The following is a 12,889-nucleotide window of genomic DNA, read 5'->3' on the forward strand; positions in this document are numbered from 1 at the left end:
ACCCTTGGCTTCCGGGGGGACCTGTATGTGCCGCCCGGCACACGTTACTGGTTGGATTGGTGGTAGGTACCCTTGGCTTCCGGGTGGACCTGTATGTGCCGCCCGGCACACGTTGCTTGGTGGGAGGCACCCTTGGCTCCTAGGGGGGGTTATGTGCCGCCCGGCACACGTTGCCTGGTGGGAGGCACCCTTGGCTTCCAGGGGGGGCTGTATGTGCCGCCCGGCACACGTTACTAGTTGGCTTGGTAGGCACCCTTGGCCGCCAGAGCGATGTTGGTGTGCCGCCCGGCACTATTTTACAGAACTTCGAGGAATTGGAGTATCTTGGCTCGGAGCCGGTTAGGATTTGCGCTGCGCTGGGAGTGGGTTGTAAGTGGAATGGATTGGTTTGGAGGGTTGGGTTGGAGGGAGGGTGAGATGTAGCGAAAAAAAAGATCACGTGACCTAGCATGTGACCTCTATTCAGGCCTATTCAGACCCATTTTGGGTTTAGCCTCCCTATTGTTTTCAATCGCACAATAGCAATTGAAGCACGTCGGTCACAGGGCCTGGGCCACTAAGCCTAAAGCGGTTAGCTCGCGCAACTCTCAGTTGCGCGCAGGCATCGTGCACAGACCACCCCCTCTGGGTATAAATACCCTCTTCTCCCACCCTCTCGCAACCTCTCCCTCTTTTCTTCCTTTTCTCGCACCCTCTCGCCCTCCCACCCGCCCCCGTTAGCCTCCATCTACCTGCCGCCCAAAATTTTTAAGTTTCGGTCACGTCGTCGATCAGAGTCTTCTTTACCTCGTCGTTGAGGATGACCGTCGAGAAGGGACGCACAGTCCGCGACATACACCGTTGCCAGTGTGGCTCCGCGCTGCCGGACCTAGTTGTCCCGCGATAGATGGCCGTCTTTGCCTCGTCCTTCTTCAGGTACGCCTCTCTCGCCTCGTGGAGGAGTTCCTTCAGAATCCAGGGGTTCCTCCCAAAGCACGAGATGGAGATCTCCTCGCGCTCGCTGGCGGTCATGAACGGAGATTGGTGCGGGTTCTGGGCCCGGCGGAAAATGAGGATACGGCCTTTGTAAAGAAACCAGTGAGAGCCAAACGTGGGCGTGTAGGCGAGGGACCTCCTCTTCTTCCTCTGCAGATATCCGTCCTCGCCATCCTCCTCATCGTCATCGTCTTCCACAAAATTCCGCCATCTAGTAACCAAGTTAGCAACGGGATCTTGCGGGATTTCGAAGAGCTCGGGGCTGTCGTAGGAGATCGTGAAGGATTTCTAGGATAATAGTTACGCACAGATGCCATGATCGCTACCAGCAGTGTCAGCTTCGGCGCGTGCTATTTTTCCCGATCCGAGTGGTCTCCTCACTTACACTATTGAGGTTTGTATTTACAACAAATCTCCTCGCACCCTGGGAAAAGCTCTGGCTTGACACCCAGGCCATGATGTAGTTGAACGTCTCATCGTCGATGCGAATGTCGACTCGTCTTGAGAACCAGTGTTAGCAGCACTCCGGATAACTGAAACGGCTGGCTTCTCTTTTTAGCGTACGACATCAGATGCGACTCGACCAGGTCCCAGAAGTAGTCGGTGAAATAGCGCCATAGGAAGGTGAGGCAGCCGCAGAGGAGGATCAGCGGGATGTACAGGTTGAGGTCGACATGTAGGTATTTGCTCGCGGCGGTCGAGATCACTGACCAAAGCTGTCAGCTCAATTCGGAATGCTCACATCAAAGACGCGGTCCCGAGGTGTCGAGCTCAAGCCGCCTTGGGGTCCCTGGAAGCAGCTTTGCTCCCGGCAACTTGGCACGTAAAAGCCGGTCCATGACACACCTGAAAAGCCCGGGAAGAAAAAGTCTAGAAGTTGTTGTTGCGAGAAACGCGTTACATTCGCTTCGCCACCTTCGGCCGAAAAGGGAAGGGCGTCCATGTTGGGCACACGGAGCTGTCGTCGTGTAAGAGGGCGGGATGGTTTCGTGGGTTGAGCAAAAGAGTAAGGTAAAGGATTGGAGTAGTAGGCAGGGCCGGGAGATTCCCGAACGGATACAGCTCGAAGACCTACGAGGGCATGAGATAGGCGTGGTAGGGCTGATACTTAAGTAAAGAGGATGGTCGACGGTGAGGTGGGTTCCCGCTCGGCGGGATTCTGACTGCGTTACCTCCACTGCAAGGTTACTGGAGGGCTCTTGGGCTTGTTCAAGGCAAGCAAGCGGTTGGCTTATTCGTCCTCAGTCTCACTCTGTGTTATTCCCCACACGCTGAAGGCAGCAGCAGCACGTTCAGGGGAAGGAAAAAAAGCCTGCTTGTTGGAAAGAGGCATCCTATATGTGGTTGGTCTCGTCGCTTGGTGGAATTGCAGACACAGCCCGAGAATCGATGCATCCCGGCATCCGGTTGGAGCTCTAGAGCTTGGTCGCGGCTCGTCATTGCCTTACGTCCTGCGAGAGATATGCGGCGGCCGTCCCGGGAGATCGGATGCAAACTGCTGCAGTGGCCTAGCTACAACGCTATTTGTTAGGAGTTGAGACAAAGCTCCACGAGCGCACCCTGCGTGGGGTCTGAAGAACGCGGGGTCCTCCCCCTGCAAAGGGCATGCTCACACTTAGCAGCCTGCCCAACAAGACGCTGTACAGCAACCCCCTTAAACAAATCCATGTCAAAAGGAATGTCGTTGATTTGTCCCCAGATTTTGAGGACATACAAGTTAAGTCGCCACTTATTCGTCCTCACCGAGCTGCACAACCTTTTCGAGATGCAGTGACTGGGCATTGCGCAAGCGGAAGGAGTTTTGTCTATCCAGTGAAACTTGGCTGATGGTCTTTGTTTGGCTGCCGGATGGGTCATTGAGCAAGCATCAGCCGTCAGGTGCTCGGCGCTCGTACTAAGCTTGGCGCTACTGCGCCGCCCGCTCCTGCACGACGAGCATTGCAGACCTGGGCGGGGCCGCTGACCGAGATGTGTCACCCGTGATGCGAGGATCCCAGTCGAGGATGACTGTATGCCGAGATGCATGAGTTCTGTCCTCAGAATGCCCCCGAGCCCGTTGCACCAATGGGTTACGGCAAGATAGGTGGGAGTGCTGAAATCAAATGTGCGGCCAGAGGCGGTGAGGCATGAGATGAGACAGCACGATACCTACCTGCGTACTCCGTAGGTACCCGTAAAGCCTAGGCGCCCCGGCGATTTGTTAGTAGAGAGACCTCCTTGAACTCTAGCGACCTTCTGTAATCCGTGCAGGAAAGCGGTGAGACATCCGTACTCAGCAGGGAGGTACCTTGAAAGTGCAGCTCATAACTAGTTATGTCGGGGTGTTCCTGGGTCAGCCCTCCCGTTCGCCAAGTACTTGTGTGGGGTCCGCCGCAGCGGCTGCCTAGATATTTGCCAAGGCCTCCAAGCCGTGGGCCTTTATGCCTTGCAGAGTAAATCACCGTGTGTGCCTTTTCCACACGCAGCACTTCCTGCCTGCTCTGTAAGGTCACTTAGCCTTTCTAGAGGGTTGGTCTCGGATGCCGTCATACCTGGCCAGGCATCACTATGAATCTATGAATACATCCTCATCCTCATCCTCTCCCTAAGATCCGAGGCTCCAGGAGCTCTTTTATCTCCCGGCTGGCCGCGGACCACAGGGTTGCTATGGCTCGTGCAAGTTTCCGCGCGAAGCCGAGTTCCTCACCTACCTGCGCTAGCTTAACAGCTAACTGGACTTGCGACGTGCTCTTCAAGTACAAGGCGACCTGAGGAGCAGTTGCCTATTTTTGCCTCTTCATCCAGAGTCCTCTGGTATATGCCTCTGGTCCGCCTGGTTTCTTGCCCTACGATGCTCTCGGTTGCCGCCGGACGGATGCAATGCACCTCTACAATCGGGAACTCGGGGAATCTGCCTTGCCCTGCGCAGGCGCCAAGAGAGACATGCAGGTGTGTGGCCTTATGGGGCGCCCTCCCCCCCACCCCTCCCGTCCTCTCCCGAAACGGCTCCGCACATACCTGGATAGATACTACACGGCCGTCTGTTAAGTCGCGCAATGCCCGATCCGATTGGTGAGGGTTGACTCAGCCCCCAGATGCGTTGTCACGGGCATCTGCAGAACCTGAGAACCCGCGGCTCTCTCGCTTTTGTGGTTCGACAGGACCACTCTTCCACGGAAAGACGGTGTTGCCTCATCTCGAGACAATCCTGTGCTGTCTCGCACGGAGCACAACTGTCTCGCTTCGGAAAGATGCAACAGGATGAAGCATCGTTGCCGCACCTTGGTGGTACAAGCAAGTGTCAAAGGTCGAGACCGATTGATCGGTTCCTTCTCGTGTCCGTCCACTACCCCTCCATCTTGACCGACCGGACAGCCTCGCCATTTATTGTAGTGTGCAAGTCCGAAGTAATGAAGGGCGTGAGATGGTTATGTTCTCTTCCCCCTCTTCCGGCCCCCTCCCGGCCCCCCCCAGCTGATCATGCCTCAGGAGGCAGCCCACGACGGCATCGTTACTCAAGGAGCCACCACAACCCCTTTGGCGAACAAACACAACGCGCCAGAGGGGAATTCGAATGACCGACTAACTCACGAATCTTCGTAGTTCATAGCCCTGCTGAAGTCTATCACGCCACGTGTGAAGCGTTATGCTCGCGCTGTGATCAACCGCCCCCGCGGGTATTTGCCGCAGCCGGTACGGTCTAAGTGCGATGTAAAGGTATGAAGAAGATGGCTGGATCGTGCCGGACATTTAGCAAGTAACCTAACAACCGGATGCGGCTGTTCTCCTTTTGAATGCTCGTGATGGTAACAGATAGCCTTCATGGCTCGTTGCTCTCCACGTTGGGTGCCAATTGAGGAGGGACGGACATCCGTGGGCCTCGAAGGGCGAGTCGCTAGCCTTTGGCCATTCACACGGATGGACGATTTTGGGGGATAAAGCTCGTAACTGCCGCAGCAAGAAGAAGAATTCATTTCTCAATAGAAGAGGTAGGCTAAACGAGCCTTCGCCATCGAGAAGAACTATCGCGCTGAAACCCAACAGCCCGTTGCGAAAAAAAAAAAAAAAAAGGAGGAGGAAAGGTATCCGTTCTGTTTGCCCGGACGCGGAGCCAGTGGACAGAGGTTACAAGAGAGCATTGCCCGTAACAACGCCTGAACCCAAACGCCATGGAGGACATCGTACCCAAAGAGAAAAACGCCGTTCGTAAACCGTGTGACCCGAGACGTGCTCGAAGAACGAAACCAAATCACCGCTCTCAGCCATCCACAAACACTTGGACACCTCCACGGCCAGGCACAAAGTGGCCTCCGGGAGGCGGTGGCGGCATGCCTCCCGCTGCCGCGGGCGGCGGCGGTGGAGGGACAGGGTAGCGGGCCACGGGGGTCGGCTGCGGGGTGGTCCGGGGAGGGTAGCTATACACGGGCTGGAAGGCCCCGGGAGGAGGTCCCTGAAGACCAGGATGATGAGGATGAGGAGGATGATGATGAGGAGGAGGAGGAGGAACCCCCTGAGATGGCGTATTCCCGGGGTGCGGCGGATACGGACCGGCATACTGGCCGCCGTAGCCCGCGGCGCTGCCTTCGCTGCTGCTGCTGTCGTCGTCGTCGTAGTCGGCGTCGGCGTCGGCGTCGACCCGGGCATGCCTGTTCCAGGTGCTCGTCCGCGGGCTTCTCTGGAATCCATCCGCGGGCCTGCCCTTCTTTGAGAGCTCGCGTTTCCTGGCAGAGGACGAGTAGGATGCGGCGTCTGGGTGCCCGTCTTGATACCAATAGGGGTGGGTGGACTCGACGAGGTACACGTGGCTCGTTCCGCTCGACCGCGAGAAGATGGAGCCGCCGGAGCCGGAGCTCCGGTCGTCGAAGTCGTCGTCGTAATAGCGGCGGACGCTCTTCGCTTTCCGAGGGTCTCGACCGCAGAAGTAGATCAGCGCCTTGATGGCCTTGCTGTTGGGCAAGCGGAGCTCCTCGTAGTCGCCGGAAGCGTGCGAGCCTGAGCTCGATCTCGAGCTCCTGCTGCTGGGCCGGCCCGACATGGTGTCGGGAGGCGAGCCCTTTTGGGATTCGCAACGATACGCTGGCTCGGGTATCTAGAAAGACCTAGCCGCCTCTTGTTTGTCTCGAGGGAGGGCTGGCTGGGATTGTCGGTCTGACGCCGAGACGGGCCAGCGACACCAATCGAGAGGGTGGCTAGGTACTCTGGTGGGAGTCCTGGATTGCTGCTGTCGGAGCGAGGAAAGACGAGGAGAAAAGGTGGACAGATGCAAGACGGGCTTCGCCTTGAAATACGGCCAGGCGCGATGGAAGACGACTCTCGGGCAGTCCATCCCCCATGCCAGCGTGAAAAAAATAAGCGCCATGCGGCCGTGCGAGCCGGGCACAGAGGGCGCGACGAGGCTTGCATGGTGACATGGCCTCATCCCACGGGAGAGAGCCTGGCTCCGGAGGCGGCATTAAAAGGGCAGCTGTCCTATCTTGGATTTACAGTCTCGGCCATTACTGGATCTTGGGCCTGGTCTGGTGGAAGAGTGCATGTGGCTGGCTGCGTCGATTCGTCCCAGTGTCCCGGAGCCTGGAGCCTCACCATCGACACCGGGCGAGAGGTGATTTGCATGCTCCGTACTAGCCGGGCAAAGATCGATTGGTGTTCCAGCTCCCAGGGCCCCTCCTCTTGCGCATCCGCTACGCGCCCTGCCTTGGTGGGGAAGGCTGACAGACCGAGGAGCCTGCAGTTGTTTATTCTCATCTGCATCGTGGCTCGGCGGTCAAGATGCGGGTATCCGCCCTGCCGTGTGGTCTTGCCCTCCCACCCACGTTGCTTCTGCGAGGTGAGGCCTCAGTGTGGTTAGGTACAGCCGTGTACGAATTATGCATAGTACGTATAAGGTCTGTACCTACATAGACTCTATGTAGGTATTGTACATACACTAACGGGGCACACGGATCCCATGTATGTAATCCGTACCTATGCACATACCATCCACAACTGCGTGATGGTTGTGCTGGCACCATGTCAGATTGGTAGTCTTCCAAGGCGTCCACAGGACTTGCAAGCGAAGGGCTGCTTTTTACCTTTTTTGGCTTTGGGTTTGGCATTCTCTTTTGGGTGGGGGGTCGGTCGGTCTCGGGGCATGTCGGCCATGTCGCTCTGGTTTGCAACACCTTCCCAGATAGAACACTGGGCGAAGCGCGGATTCGTCGCTTTGGCTGGCTCTCGAAGAATAAGGCGACAATCTTCTTTTCACCGTCGTCGTGGTAATAGTATGTGGTGAGCGGAGAGTGAGGCTGCGACAACGAGCCAGCGCAGCCAGATAAAGATTGGATGGCGCAAGTTTAGGTGAAAAGAAAAAAGATGGTGGGCAGCGGCGGGGCTACCAAGGCTGCCTGGCAGAAGTGATGGTTGGTCTCCAGCTGTGCTCGGGTCGTTTTTTGGCGCTCTCCGTGGACGTTGTGTGACCTACAAGCACGGGAGACTTACAGAGACGGCAGGAGAAGGCAGGAGAAGGCAACAACAGCTGAGCTTGAAAGACCATGCGAAGGTTGCATACGGAGTACATAATTACACCCCCCCCCCCCCGAGCTGCCAATTGCGGGAAGTCGGCCCATTGCTGGCTGCAACATCGTCAATAAACATGCTGCTCTGCAGAGTATTCGCGATTGCTCATCAGTCTTGATATTTAAGGTGTCGAACAGAGATTCGCATTGCGATTGCTGGGATCGGTAGCCTTTGAGAGCGTGTATGCTCGATATGCTACAAGGTGAGCTAAGGTACCTTACCTACCTAGGTACTCTCGACTCGTTACAGAAGGCTGTCGCCGTCGATTGAAAAACAAACCTTCAGAAATAGGGCGAGTGTTGGAAAAACTCAGATGAACTTGCATGCACGTGTCATTCCAATACCTCGTCCGCAGTATGCGGTCCACAATGTATGGTATAAGAGGGAAGTTGGGCTGTTTGCGGTCTCTGGTCGCGATTGTCACCTGCCATCCCATCTGCTGTGTATGTACATACAGTACCACTTACCATCCTAGGTTGGTACCTCCGCGTAATGTACGGACGAGAGGTATGGCGTGCCGAAAATATTTACATTGCCTGCCTTGGCGGTATATGTTTGAGATGCCACTTTTGGTGTACTCTGTAGTGTGCGGTCTATGTATGTACCAAGTCTGTATACATGTGTGTATGTACTTGATATGTGCGTGCTAAGTCAAACACTTGTAAACAACCTGACAATAACGTTATTGCCTACCTTAGTTACAAGAAGCACCTACGGAGCGGTAACTTCCGCGCTAATCAACCCCCTCGAACAGAGAGCCCCGCCTCGTCGGGTCGGTTCCTTGGAACGGTGGTGAAACCAAAGTCTCCCTCTCCACTTCGCGGTCCGCCCTTCGGCTGACCAAGGCGCCATGAAAACATGAGAAGCGCCCTTTCTCGCGCAGATCGAGAGGGGCGTTCTCTCGAAGACACCCAACGTCATTGCTGCATCTTTCATCTAGATGTCGACATCCACTTTCGCGGGCGGCAATGATCCTTGATTTGCTATGGGATGTCCGGCTTCAATTTCAGCCGTCGATGCTATTACACCGCAGGTTCCCTCGACGTTGCTTCGCTTGCTTCTGGGGAAAACGCATCCACTCTGTACGAATCTAAGTGCGGTTTCTCCGCGAGCGCTCACTCCCGAGCTGGTCGGGAAATTTTGGCAATTGCCACCTAATCTCGTGAACACTTGTTCGTCAATGCCACCGATAAGCCGAGGACAAAATATTTGGTTAAATGTCTACTGTACTGCTCCGTAAAGAATGCCATACAGGCCTAGTCATAACTCCTCATATTGTCCCTGTAGGGCTATGGAAGATGCAGGCAAGTTAACTTGTCACGCAGCACCGCATTGGTCATAGGCTCAATCCGCGGCAAATCACAAGTGAGGGGAAAGATTGGCTGGTTGTGGTCCATAGTAACCTGGAAGTAGATTGCAGATGCTGGCTAATAACCAAGCATGTCCAACTTCCTTACGTCGCGCACCAATGCGCTGCCGGACCGAAAACGTGCTCAGAAAGGAGACTCTTTTAAAGAATGGGTTCTGCCCTCCACCAATAAGTGTAGAGCCATTTGAACCTCGATCTGCAACGAGCCACTGCAGTCCAATGCAGGGGGTCCCGTGGTCTGTGAGCCGGAAGGGCGTCTCGTTCGAGAGTAGGTCCTTGTTGACCAGCAACTACTCGCCGACAAGAAATGTGATTGGGCCCCTGATACCTCGCGCAACAATGGAAAGGGGCCATCGCCCGCAGGACGCAGCGTAGATAAGTAGTTACTTCGTACCTGGACTGGACGACTTGATGTATTCTCGGTGGTCACACGGTTACAGATAGTTATACACGCCTTGCACACTTGCTTATGGAAGTGCTTACATGCGGTGATGCATCGTAATCCGCGTGCACCTACAATTTGCACATACTTCCGTACCTGATGTGGTGTGGAATGTATGTGCAGAATAGTTACGGTACATATAATACCCGGCATACTACATCGTGTATGTACGGATTACACGGACGTACACTAACTACCGCCGTGCCGAAGCTAGCTTGGCGTTTTCGATCTGCGCATCTTGCCGCGTTGCAGCATGCCAAGCATCCCCCGGGGTGTCCGAGGCCAGACCCGCCCGCTTCCCCCAATCGCGCTGCCTGCTCCCGGGTTTCGAGACTCAATCCAGGCTGTTTTCCCTCGTCCCCAAGTTGTTCTGGTGCCCTCTTCCGCAACCTGCTTGCCTGGCCAATTTTTTTTTCTGATTGTCGGCATTATTGGATCTGTTGACCGAATTTTGGCAGGACCTGCAGACGGGACTGGAGAGTGGGCGCGCAGTGCTTCCAAATACTAGAACTTAGACTCGCCCCTGCCCTGCCCGTCCCAATCGTAGCTGGGGTCTGGACTTGCCAATCGCCCTCGCACTCACCACAAAACACTACCAAGGCAAGAAGAGCGTCAGCACAGCCCGAGAGCGAATGCTCTCGCTGAGAGGGGAGCCGCCAGCGCACAAAGTGTCGCCCAGCACAAGATTTTTGTAAACGCATTACCGAGCACCGAGCAAGGTTGGCCAAGTTCCTTCGATGATTTCGACGGGAGCCTTCGCCCACCATTGAAGAGGTTGGCCGCCGGCCACAATTCTCTCTTCTGGACACGTACGGGGTATTGCGGTTGAGACGCCCGTTCCCCCCCCCCCCCCCAACATGGCGCCGAAGGATGGTAAGGCGGGTGAACTAGAGCGGAAGGCGTCGACGAGGGGGTCGGCGAGGGTATCCCTCGATGACGGAAACGATGGGGATGATCTCGCCCTGGAAAGCACGATCGCGGATGGATTCCGACCGACACATATCGGCTGCGGGACACCGTCAGCAACGTCGGGGACGTCAGCGAGGTCCGCGCCGTCAACGCCGCCCCTCACCTCAGCGTCGTCTACCACACTCTTCAGTAGGGAAGACCCGGCATCGCCAGCGACAAGTGGCGGCTCCTCGAGTACGGGAAAACCCCAGGCTCCGCAGTTTTCCTTGCTGGTTCAAGGGGAGGCCAATTCGCTCAACCGGCAGACAACGAACTCGACCGGGTCGAGCGTCTACATTCCCCACGATGGCCCCTACCGAGGGCCGTCCGCCGCATCCCACCCTTATCACCTGTATACGCAGAGCGTGAGGCCGGGGAGAACGTTGAGCATGGGAACGTCGTCAACCGTTCCCTTGTCGGAATCATCCTACCGGGGGCCGACGGGACCGAGCCACCCTTACGGACTCTATCCCCAAGTCGACAGCATCGAGGCAGATGCGGCACAGGCTGCGATACCCTTAGGTTTCCGCGGCCTCCCTGACCAATACCAACGGCGAGTGGGGCCGGAGGGCGAGGAGATTGGAGACATTATCGGCCCCGACGGACACACAGAGCAGCTTCCGCCATACACTAGGTATCCGGATGAGGCCTATGTGCGTAAGGCCGCGGCGGTCGAAGGATGCCCCGGCTTGGTTCATGGTGCTGCTGCAGCCCTACCCCCCATCCTCACAAGTTCTGCATCAACCATTCCACCGCTGGACGGCGCCGGGGGCATCGGGCTGGCGACCAGGAACCCCGAGTTCGAGTCGACGGAGGACCCGGGCTCCCCGGGGTCGCGCCACTCGACGCGCAGCTTCAGATCGGATGACAGTCGGCGGGGCATTAGGATGGGCGACGAGGGCTTGTCTGAAAAAAGGGAACCACCGAAGAAATGGCAGGCCTGGATGAGGAGAAAAGCTTGCGGCACCGTTCCTTACTGGGCCATATGCCTCACTGCGATCATCTTGCTGGTGATGCTGGTAGCATTAGGCGTCGTGGTTGGAGCCGTCTTGAGCAATAACGACAAGCAAAAGCCGCCGCCTCCATGGGAACAAGGGGACTGGTAAGTGGCGATGGCCGTAGCCCCGGGATGTGTGCCTCTCCGAGCTGACATTGTTGGTAGGAAACCACCGTCCGACGTGACGCCTATCCCAACCGCGACGGACCTGCAACCCCTAGCTACGGGAACCTTCGGGCTCCCACTCCTGACGAACCGCGTCTCCAACACGTGCCTCAAGGATCCCACCCTGTCTATGGCATGGGACTGTCACATCGTCCTCTCGGGCATGACTTTGAATGTCACCAAAGAGAATAAGGACTACCGCGCTTCGTTGGACTGCAACCACGGGCTCACCTCGAAGGGCAACACCTACGCCTACGGCGAGCAGCCGCCATTGCTTGAGAAGCCCGTCAAACTGACGCTGGTCCAGGACAATTTCGAAGCAGGCCGCGGCCCCGCGTGGTACAAGAGGGTGAAGTACACCAAGACGGTCATTCTGCCGGAAGAGTGGCTTGAATCAGACCAAGACCCAATCGCGTTGAAGAGGGCGCCTCACACTGCGACGATTGGGGCGGGCATGCCAGATTTCCAACGCAAAGGGATCGCGCAGCCCGGCGACAAGCCCTGGATATGTACTTGGCCGGACACGTGGCTGGAGCTCTTCATTTACGCCCAGCAGAACTCGAGTTTTGCCAACTGGCCACCCGAGCCTCCACCGCGGTCGTCAACGGCAGGAAATTCGAGCAGCACGCCCACCACGCCCAGCACACCCCCACCGAGTTCTTCGCCGTCAACATCCACCGACGGACCTGACCCGTCCTCCGAGAAGGGCTCCCACCTGTCACACGATGGCCACAAGACCGACGACGCAGACTCTTGGGACATGTCATATCACTCGCTAGCGATTCACGCGCGCTCGGAGGGCGCTGGCCCGACGACACCACCGCCCGACACAGCCAGCACGACCGTCGAGGCCACTTCGACATCGAACACGGCAACCGCGTCGGATCCGTTCGGGCCCATCGACACAGGCAGTGACTTCCCGCACGTACCGCAACCGTATCCGCGGGTCGTCAAGCTCGAGGAGCGCCGGATGTGGACCAAGGACGCGCCCCGTGCGCAGTGCACGCAGGTGCAGATCATGGGCCCCGGGCAGGAGGCGCAGCCGCTGCAGAGGCCGGACGGGAAGTTGGTGGTTATGGACATCGAGGAGGTGGGCCCGTTCGGTGGCGGGTCGCCAAAGGGGGAGTTCCCGGACACAAAGATGACGAACGGGGTCTGGGAGAGGTCGGATTCGGATTGGGAAGAGGACGAAGACGATTGGGAGCAAGCGGTGGACGACGATGAAGAGTTTGGAATAGACGGATTGCTGGATATCAGTCCGTGCGGGTGTATGTGGTTTTTGACTTGATCAGGCGCGATGGTGTCTCATTCTCGCGATATCCGGTTGGGCGCCGATTTCATCGCGATTGTCTCTCTCCTTTTCTTCCCTTGGGTTGCGGACATTATCATTGGGTTGGCATGGGTTGGCATCGAAAACAGCATGCTTGCTTTTAACACCTTTTTGTGTCTCCCCCCCCCC

At 56.9% G+C, this 12,889-nt stretch overlaps 4 protein-coding genes across 4 annotated transcripts; 1 reads left to right on the plus strand and 3 right to left on the minus strand.

Moving 5' to 3' along the window:
• Positions 1 to 700: 700 nt before the first annotated feature.
• Positions 701 to 2,075, minus strand: P884DRAFT_67760 (BCS1 N terminal-domain-containing protein). The gene is made up of 5 exons (XM_069446018.1): positions 1,822 to 2,075; positions 1,540 to 1,681; positions 1,361 to 1,475; positions 1,284 to 1,297; positions 701 to 1,186 (listed from the first exon to the last, which is right to left on the minus strand). Exons 1-5 carry the CDS (start codon positions 1,916 to 1,918, stop codon positions 748 to 750), a joined length of 807 nt encoding a protein of 268 aa, XP_069294636.1. The 5' UTR covers positions 1,919 to 2,075; the 3' UTR covers positions 701 to 747.
• A 2,363-nt stretch (positions 2,076 to 4,438) lies between these two features.
• Positions 4,439 to 5,024, minus strand: P884DRAFT_263445 (uncharacterized protein). Its single transcript, XM_069441760.1, has one exon. The coding sequence runs from the start codon at positions 4,926 to 4,928 to the stop codon at positions 4,599 to 4,601; it is 330 nt and encodes a 109-aa protein (XP_069294637.1). The 5' UTR covers positions 4,929 to 5,024; the 3' UTR covers positions 4,439 to 4,598.
• A 188-nt stretch (positions 5,025 to 5,212) lies between these two features.
• Positions 5,213 to 6,147, minus strand: P884DRAFT_294254 (uncharacterized protein; the record flags this gene model as incomplete). The annotated part of the gene is made up of 1 exon (XM_069444267.1): positions 5,213 to 6,147. Exon 1 carries the CDS (start codon positions 5,987 to 5,989, stop codon positions 5,213 to 5,215), a length of 777 nt encoding a protein of 258 aa, XP_069294638.1. The 5' UTR covers positions 5,990 to 6,147.
• A 4,030-nt stretch (positions 6,148 to 10,177) lies between these two features.
• P884DRAFT_279999 (uncharacterized protein) lies at positions 10,178 to 12,718 on the plus strand (the record flags this gene model as incomplete). Its single annotated transcript, XM_069443383.1, has 2 exons — positions 10,178 to 11,370; positions 11,431 to 12,718. The coding sequence occupies 2 exons, from the start codon at positions 10,178 to 10,180 to the stop codon at positions 12,716 to 12,718; spliced, it is 2,481 nt and encodes an 826-aa protein (XP_069294639.1).
• Between the last annotated feature and the right edge of the window lie 171 nt (positions 12,719 to 12,889).

Source organism: Thermothelomyces heterothallicus (genome assembly GCF_042370625.1).
Source record: "Thermothelomyces heterothallicus CBS 202.75 unplaced genomic scaffold P884_scaffold_26, whole genome shotgun sequence".
NCBI classification, from domain to species: domain Eukaryota; kingdom Fungi; phylum Ascomycota; class Sordariomycetes; order Sordariales; family Chaetomiaceae; genus Thermothelomyces; species Thermothelomyces heterothallicus.